This window comes from Atractosteus spatula, chromosome 16, assembly GCF_055471065.1.
Source record: "Atractosteus spatula isolate fAtrSpa1 chromosome 16, fAtrSpa1.hap1, whole genome shotgun sequence".
NCBI lineage: Eukaryota > Metazoa > Chordata > Actinopteri > Semionotiformes > Lepisosteidae > Atractosteus > Atractosteus spatula.
In genome coordinates, this window is record NC_142721.1 from 5422677 (window position 1) to 5432020 (window position 9344).

At 36.3% G+C, this 9344-nt stretch overlaps 1 protein-coding gene across 2 annotated transcripts in view; it reads right to left on the reverse strand.

The window, feature by feature from the left end:
* Positions 1 to 2732, reverse strand: part of lsp1a (lymphocyte specific protein 1 a) — a 45389-nt gene extending 42657 nt beyond the window's left edge. Inside the window, exon 1 of one of the 2 annotated variants that reach the window (XM_088934737.1) lies at positions 2346 to 2732. In XM_088934737.1, the coding sequence (XP_088790863.1) occupies positions 2346 to 2404 (59 nt within the window). In that variant the 5' untranslated portion in view covers positions 2405 to 2732. The remainder of the gene's footprint in view (positions 1 to 2345) is intronic. The other variant, XM_088934736.1, reaches the window with a different exon arrangement.
* Between the last annotated feature and the right edge of the window lie 6612 nt (positions 2733 to 9344).

Consider the following 9344-nt stretch of genomic DNA (forward strand, 5'->3'; position numbering starts at 1 on the left):
GATAAACAGATGCAAGGCAGACCCAGCATTGCACTGATTCAAACCAGAATCTAACTAGACCCAGACCTTTGGCTATTCCCCTAATTACACAAAATAGAGATCACTAGATAAGGGATATTTAGCACAGTAGTCTAAAAGAAAATATTATATAGAACCACAATTATGTATTTTAGGCTGGAAAAAATAAAAATATTACTTACTATAGAATAGTACCTCCATGAATCATTTTAGATACTGTACAACATGTAGAACTGTTTGTTTTACTTGAAATTTGGCTGTATAAAAGTCTCAATATGTGGTATTATTGGAATCGGCTAAAATGCTGTAGTTCCTGTTCATGCAATGTGGTAAAGCGACAATAAAATTATTTTTGCCAAAGCCTAATCGCTTAAGCCGATTATCCATTTTCAATATGATAAGTCCTATGTGTACATCAAGTGCTGGATTCAAAATCTGCAATAGCCAGTAAAAAAATGGCAAAACATCTACCAGGAGTAGCTACTGTGTTAAGGTGATGCCACCCTCTCCTCTCTTCCCTCAAAGCAAATGGTACCACACCTGCTGCCCACAGTTCCTTGAAAAGGAGGTACAGTATGTATTGTCCACAGGGCATATTCATTCCTTCTTGGGATGGATGTAAACTTAATAAAAACTGGAGTGATAATTTAGTACGAGTTGATATAACATTACTTCAAATCAGTTGGTATGACCACGAAATGATCAAATTCATTATCCTCTTGCTCTAGCAATGCTTTTCAACCCAGATAAAGTGAATCCCAGACTCTTGAGATGGAGGTTGCATTTACTGTACAGTATAAATATAGTTTATTCACTTTTTCACAGTGCATATAAGCGCATATCATTGTCTTATCTGTAATCTACACAGAAAGGATAACCAGAATAGAGGTCTCGGCTAGAGAATGCTTTGAAACTGGAAATTTCTAAACTAAATAGCTTGATATTACAATGGCCAAGCCCAATTCCTGTGCCAAAACAACACGAGTCAAATAAGAGAATAAAACAAATTGATATATTTATTAACCATAAGGATACTTTATTTAATAAAAAATAGTGTATAGCCCTTATGTCTCTGCTTCAAATACCATAATTTCAAAATGTTGATACGTATGAAGACACTTGTCTGTTGAGTAGAAATTAGGTCTTGGAAAGGCGTCTTCCAGGGAATCATAGAAAAAAAGATCAGAAAAAAATAACTGTAAATGCAGAAACTGATAACAGAAATATTGAAAGGATTTGTCTGAAGATTTGGAGAAAGACTTTTAAGGTGCTGCTGATATGGTACACATTCAGTTCACTGACAGGAGGATTTTAAAACAGGAATTGGTTCTATGTAGTTTCCAAAAAGTATTAAAACTAACACGTCTTTACAGTCTAGCCAACTAGAAGGCAAAGCATGCCAACAATTTTATCAGCTTCAGAAAAAAAATCAGCCTCCTGACTATGAGGTAAATATTAATGCCATTGATGGTAAACAAAAATAGCTTTCGCTAAAGGTATTAATGTATGAAGAAAGCTGAGGAATCACTGAATCTTTCAGAGTAAGCTGTCAGCATTACCCTACATTAAGGTCAAGAGGTTAATCTATAGGTTTTCAGATAAGGGACTCTGTTTACCTTTCTTTCCTTTCCTGGAATTTTAAGAAGAATCAGAAAGACAGATTGACTTAGCACTTTGTATGCTTCAATATTGTACTGCTAAATGTGTTGCGGCTGAGTAGAGCATCTTGAAAAAGATTTGAAATTAATTGGAAAGTTTTGCAGAAAAATCTGCATTGTGTATATTTTTTCAGTAATCCTTAATTATCTTAATTAGGTTTACTAATGAACATTCAGCAAGGGGTGAGAGGATATCCTCAGACACTGGAACAAATGTAGTTATTTCAATCCTTTATGAACTGTACATTACTCACCACAACCCAATCAAATTGTTTTAAATAAAGAAAGTTTTACCATATCAGAGATCATTTTTTAGGCTTGGTCCAGAGAAAACCCTTTGATTTCTAAAAATGTAGGAGGTAAAAGATGTTGGGAGAAATTCATCTAATTGAAAATAATTTCAGTGCTGTGATCACAGTTTATTGCTTTTGCACTTGTATTGAAATTTTTACTTAAACCATTTATCATATATCATTTGATATAATTTATCAACGTGCTTACCACCTATACTGGTGATTTACCTGTGTTTTCAGAGCTCTTCTTAGAACAAAGAGCTAAGGAAATGACAGCATTACGTTTCTTATTCAACTTTGCACATATTTCAAGCAAATTAAACAAAAAATGTAAATTTAACTTGCATTCATAATGGATATGCTTTGTTCAACTCACCTTAAGAGGTTCTGCAGACCTTTCTTGCTGGAATTTCTTCGGAGGATAACACTTGACATCTTTTGCTGAAGCCCTTTACTTTTTTTAACCAGAACAAAAAGCCCAGAGTGAAACAGCTCTCGTTTCACAGTTTATAAAAGGAGCCTTTCTTCTTGTACAATCCCGAAGAGTGGTGTGAAGTTTCCAGGAAGGATCTTTAGGTTTTTTTTTTCCTTTCTCTCCCTCTCTTTCAAAGACGCGCTTCCTCTGAGGTCCTCTCTCCTGCGCTGCCTGGTGAAAATGTCAGGAGGGAATCTTTCAGCGGTCTTGTTCTTCTAAGCCAGGCAGGCTTAGTCACTGCCCTGCCTCCCCTATCCTGCATGTGGTTCTCATTGAAAGCTTCAGAAACCTGGCCAGCATCACTTCCCTTGCCTGGGTCTGTACAGACTGCTGGTCATGTGACTTTCCCTGGGGGAAAAGTAAGATGATACCAGCAGCCTCCCCCCCCCCCCCCCCCACCGCCACCACCACCCCACTAGCATGCATACAAAAGCATTGGCAGAAACAATTGGAAGCAGTGTATATACTACAACAAACAGAAAGCCTGCTGTACGTGAAGGACAAAACCACAATTAAAACATACATCAGCAGAATTTCCCCCCTCAGAGCCCAGGCAACCTGCTGAAATGCCAAAGAGATCAGATTTTTTAATGATCTCTTTAGGCAGACTATTTCACACTTTTTTCATGTAGGGAACTCACATAAAAAAATGATCATGCAACACTATCAATAGATCTGCTTTTGTTCCTTTTTTAAACATGTCACTTTTACTCCTTATCAGAAAAAAAGTCTATTTTACATGCAGGGCTATGGCAACATTCATATTCTTTATATTTAATTTCAATAAAGAATTAAAGACCTCAAATTTCCTATTGTGGTTGTGATTGGTGTTAATGATCAACTGAAGTAACAGGAGGTTGGATTCATACGGTACTCTTTCATGTGTATAACCAAGTTGTTGTTTCTTTTGGTCTAATGAGTAAATGCAAAATCCTAGATTTTTCTCTTTTAATTCAGCTTTCAGATCACCTCAATACCACGTATTTACAACTTTAATGTGCAGTTTTGTTTTCTGCATGTAAACACGTAATGGGCTACTGAAACAACATCTCCAGCTATTTTAGATCTGCAAATTATTGACTTTACCACAGTATTGATTTTCTCAAAAGAATATATTGTTCATGTGCATACATTACCCTCAATTACTAAATCTCTCTATTTTAATCTATCCTGCAGCACTTTATCAAAATCTTTGTAGATTGCATGAGTCTATAGTATAGTCTGCCAGGCTCCATATGTTTTACAATAGGTGAAAAGTGGACTTTTAAGATATGATGCACAAACAAAAACACAAGCATTGTGTGGAAAAAATAGTGATTTGAATAATTTGGTTATACAAGAAAAAAAAACATCTCCTGTGTCATAGCAAATATGGTAAAGGCAGATCTCCGATTTCTTGGCAATATGAAAGGGTTGGCAGGAAAGATTAGATTCACACCCCCTAAAATGAAAACTCTTGCTAAATGATGTATAATACTCAGCGGTTTAACTACAGCTGACATAGGAAACTTGATCAACTGTTATATGGTTTTGATTTATGTGAATGTTTGAACTAGAAAAAGTAATAAGAACTGCTGCATCCAGTCTTTAATTAGTTTGTACATTTATTCACAAGTGGATATTAAAAATCCATAAAATCTGTCTTTTTTATCATGATGACAGGATGTTTATTAGCAACACAGCATAAGCCAATACTTTTTCTGTTTTTCCCCCTGCTGTACATTTGTGAGGACTTGGACACCAAATGTGGCGGGGGACATCAACTGCTGTTCCAAAAACACAAAGAACTTGAAAGTTGTTTTTTTCTAAATGGCCAGCTCCATAAACACATACAGTATGTGGCAAATGTAGAGTGCCACTTAATCCGTTTATGTCCCCAAATAAAACTGTCCTGTGCTATAAATGAATGCAGTAAGGTCTCAATCTACTGCAGAGACCTCACCACTGAGAGGAGAGGAAACGGCCCTTCAACAGCAGTCAAAGGTCTTCAGCCAGCTTGCCTTACACTGGAAACCATGCACGTCCTTTTCCTGTGTCTGTGCTAAAATCTCTCCCTCAAGGCCAATAACACTCCACAAACTAGTTACCATGGCGAAATGACAACTATTCACTGTTGTAGATGCAGCTAATTCTTTAATGATTACATGTAGGACTATTGTTGGACAAAGAAAGCACTCAGCTTTCAATGTACTCCCTAGATTAACGGTTTCCTCCCTCCCTTCCATGCAAGCTGTCTAAACTGCCAATTCCCCAAGTAATCATGCTAAAGAAAACAGAAGTGGCCATGCAGGGCAACACCAGGCGGCTCTAAGAGGTCTTAAGTCATTAACTGATTTGAAACTGAAACGGCAAAGTGGGAGAATCAATTGATCTCTTCAGCTATGGATGACTCTAAAACCTCTAAAAGCATAGAAAAAGCCGGTCACTTATTGCTTTCCCATACACAAGTGGCTCTTTACAAGTTACTGTAAAAGATTTTTGCACAACAAAGAGTGGCATAACATGTTAACAATAATGTAATTATAAAGTCTCAGTAGTCAACAGACTCCAAAGGCCCACTTAATGTCACTGGGCATTTTGCCATACTGTAAATAGGAGGTATTTTAAGAATTTTGGAGTTGGCATCATCTACGACAGTGTTCTCCAGAGCAACTTTCAGGATTCAATCCAGTATCATAGACTGAAATATCTGCTAATTGTCACAGCATGGCAAAGTTTATAGATCTAAGCAATTAAATTGATGAAAATTAAATGAACAGGTGGGCATTCCTTTTGTGGTTCTCTTTGTGAGAAAACGTGAGGGTCACGTCTCCCATGCCTTTAATTTTTCACATTGTTTTAAAGTTCTTAATGTAAGACTTCCTATAATCATTTCTAGTAAAGATATCAATTAAATGAATGTTGAAACACACCTCACACGGAAAAGGCTTTATTTTCATTGTTCTCTCTGCGATATCTAATCCAGGCCATGGCAGGCTGCCCGGTCATGGCCACTGTTGAGAAAAAAGGGGGAGCGATCATTACACATGACTTTTTGTGACCTGCTCTGAATTAGTAAAAGGAACCTCAGTTCATTTTAGGAAAACTTAAATATTAAAATTTTCCTGAACTACAATAAACAAAACTAACAATAACAAACTAATGTTTTTAGAAAAAGTGACTTCCTTACATTTGCCTGCGATGGACTGGCGTTGCCTCCAGAGTGTTCCCAGCCTTGTCCCTGTTATTTGCTGGGATAGACTCCACAACCCTGAATCGGATGAAGAGGATGGATGGTTTCCCCTAAATCTAATGTTCCACCATGACCTTTTTTTAATCAAAATACATTTCAGAATTTAAATTGTTTCAATCAAAAGAAAGAGATTAGTGCCATTTCTGTCTAAATATCAGTTTGATGGCACTTTATTTGAGCAAATAACTCATGCATCTTAATCTGTTTCATTAATTGTGCAAAGGTTTTAAAAATGGCAAACTAAAAAGGCCCAGGAATGTACCAAAGGGTAGAATTCAGTGGAGACCAATTGCGTGTGGTGCTCGCAGTATTGCATAATTAGTACTAGCCTATACAAGGACGAATATCGTAAACAACAGATTTCTAATATTGCAAACAATTGATATCAGTAATACATCTCGGAATATGATACGAAGTTGTAAAAATAAGAACTATAAAATTGCGAGGCAGTCATATGGCGGAAAACACTTTCTTTTTAGCCTTCAATGACAACAGTTTTACATTTGCTATACTGTACATTGCATAGGATTGCAGTTGTGCAACAGTTAAAGAAATCCAGTGGAGTTGGTTGTAAACTGGTTAAACCTACTGAAACAAGATCAGACAATGACCCTATAAACAGCCTTAAAAATATATTCCAACCATTTGTTTTTCAGGCAAGCATGTGCTTCATGCAAAGAAAAAAAACAATTTTAGGCACTTCCTGACTTTAATATGAAATACGAAGAGGCAAAGAAGTACCACAAATATGCTTTTACGATCTTATCTAACAATGATAAAGGCATATTTAAAATATATACAGTATACAGTTTATTCCTTACATTTGTTTTTTTCCATTAAGGGCATTGTTCAGAAAATATTTTATATTCATTTCAGTTGAAACACTATGGTTTTTAGATAAAAGCTGATAATTCAGGTGTCCTTGGTGTTAATTTTTCTGTGAATCGGGGCCATGGTCTTTTCCACACCTCAATGCAGGGTTGTAAAAGTAACATTGGAAATTGCCTTATGGTATAACGCCCTGAAGTCATTAATAGTGTATGCTACTGTGGCACTGAAAAACAAACCAACCACTACTGTACACCCAGTTTTTTTCTACAGTGTAGTCATCTTGAAATAAAATTAACCTTTGAGGCAGTAAATATTTCCAGTGCAGTATTTTATTTGGTTAAAGCTTACAATTTACAAATACCTTACTATTAATAGTCAGAAAGGACCTAGCAGAGAACAAAATAGTGTATGGCCTGAAGTTGTATCCAATATGTAATATTCATTATCTCCTGCAATATTTACTTTCTGAAACAGCCAGAGTTGCTTTATGAATAAGTTGTTGTATTTTAATAAGGTGTCATTCAAATCTTATGTAAGTTACACAAACCTGTGAACTGAATTTAGAAACTAATTTTCTGGAGGCCACTAGTTAGTTTATAAAAATAATCTATACTGCTGTGCAAAAGTTTTAGACATCTTAGACAAAATTAGGAATTAAAATATATAGCTTACAGTTTAGTTGAGTTGAGAAGGAACTAAGCCTGTTATTTATGAATCTTAAAATCTCATTGATCAGAACCTTCAAAAACATATCACATTGAGGACAGCTCAAGGTAAACTGAGTAGACAACGTTGTAGTAACTAAACCATCACACTTATTAACAAAAACTTAATAGGACCATAAAATCAAAAGGCTGTGGTGGGCTGTAAAATAGTGATCTTTTAGGTTTAACAATAGGCTTAAAAAGTCTAAACTTTTGATAGGAAGCACACCTCTGAAAATGCACAATGTCTTTGACACTGCCCCAGGAGACATCATGGAATATGACATTAATAGGTGTTGTCAGCTGTGGCATCATGGCAACACCTTAGATTAGGAAAGAGAACATGTGGTCTGATATCTTCTTTAGGTCAGAATTAATCAGAATCAACAATATCCGCAGTCCTCAATCCTGAAACATATATCAAGTATAAAAAGACAAAACAAATCACCTATTGCGCTCCATGCGTAAGGGTGTTATATTGATTTTAGGAAAAAATAGAAAACATTGTAATATTTATATGTAATTTGCATGCTACTACTCATTTATTAGTGTGATGTTTGACATCATTATCCATTATTAAGTGTAAGTGCAAAGGAAACAATAGATTTGATAGCATTCAAGTGGTATGGCATCATTTAACAACATGACAATAAAGCAAACAAAAAAGTAGAAGTGGCACACACAAACAAATTAACTAAATTAGAACTAAAACAATTTCAAGGACATAAAGTGAGTAGCATATACTTTGTGCCTCATATCACCTTTTAGTAAACACTGACCTTTGACCTGACCTGCAGGAATGTGAGCCATTAAAGCTGTTTTTCTGCAGACATCACCCCACGCCCTCAACTCCATCTGCTCTCTTTATCATCCCCCGACCCCAGATTTCAACACTGGCGTCAAAGATCTCGAGTGGTGGCACATGGAACATACTAGCTGCCTTCTTATAAAAACGAAGGTGAGCCGAGATCTGTCATGACATGTGAGATATATTGTATTGTACAGCACATTACAAAGGGGAGGACAACAGCACAGAGTATTATAGAAAAGACCTTGTGCAAATTTTCATTAGAACATAGATACAAGATTTCTGACCTTGGATTTAATGTTTCTGGAGATAGACTGTAGACTTTTGTCCCATGTTTGGAGGATTGCTCTACGGCAGGACTGAATCTCTGTGTCAAGGTAGCTTAACATTTCTGTGCTATTTGAGTTGTACAGTACATGAGCACTTAAGAAATGGAGGACTGCAGTGTCCACTTTGACCTCTTTAAGATATCTGACTACTACTAAGAAAAATCAGTCCATGCACTGTATTCATTCATTTTCTAACCACTTTATTCAATACAGGGTTACAGGGGAGCTGGAGCCTATCCTGGCAGGAGAGGGCTCAGGGAGGATACATCCTGGATGGGGCGCCAGTCCAACACAAGGCACACACAAACATACACAATAACAGAAGGTTTGCCTACCAGTATGTTGTTAGCTAGGGAGCAACTTAAAAAAAAACATCCGTCAATAAAATGTGGCCATTTTTATTTGCATCAGCCAGGTGGGAGAGGCTGTAGGTTTTATGTAAGAAACATATTTATGCAGTAGTGTATCTGGACATACTACTCTATGGCAAGTTCCCCTGGGACATTTTCATTTTCACTTCAGGTTAGATGTACTGCTTGTAGGTTCAAAGATTTAGGAGTTGACTCCTGAACCCATTACATTCTCTGTCATGGTACAACACTAAAACCACTCGCTGTGAGTAATAAATAATGCGCTACCATCAACAGCAGGAGACAGTTCACATTTCGTTTCAGCAAGAACAGCCTTAAAGGAGCAGTTTTCAGACCAAAACCGTAGCTATTCATGCACATTTAAGATACAAACAAATCTACAAAATAAAAGGTTCCTGAACTATCCACAATATTTACTACTGTATGACAGAAACTCAACAGAACTAAATTAAATGAGTTAGGCAAAATTTTTTTAACAATGCAGTTTCTTAGCAGATTAATAAACAGAATCACAACTGAATCCAGCACATTTACTAAGAGCCTTGGAGATATATACACATGACTTAAGAAGAATAGCCAAATGTTATTATCAGTGGCAAGCATGAAAAAATTAATAGGCAGGCTA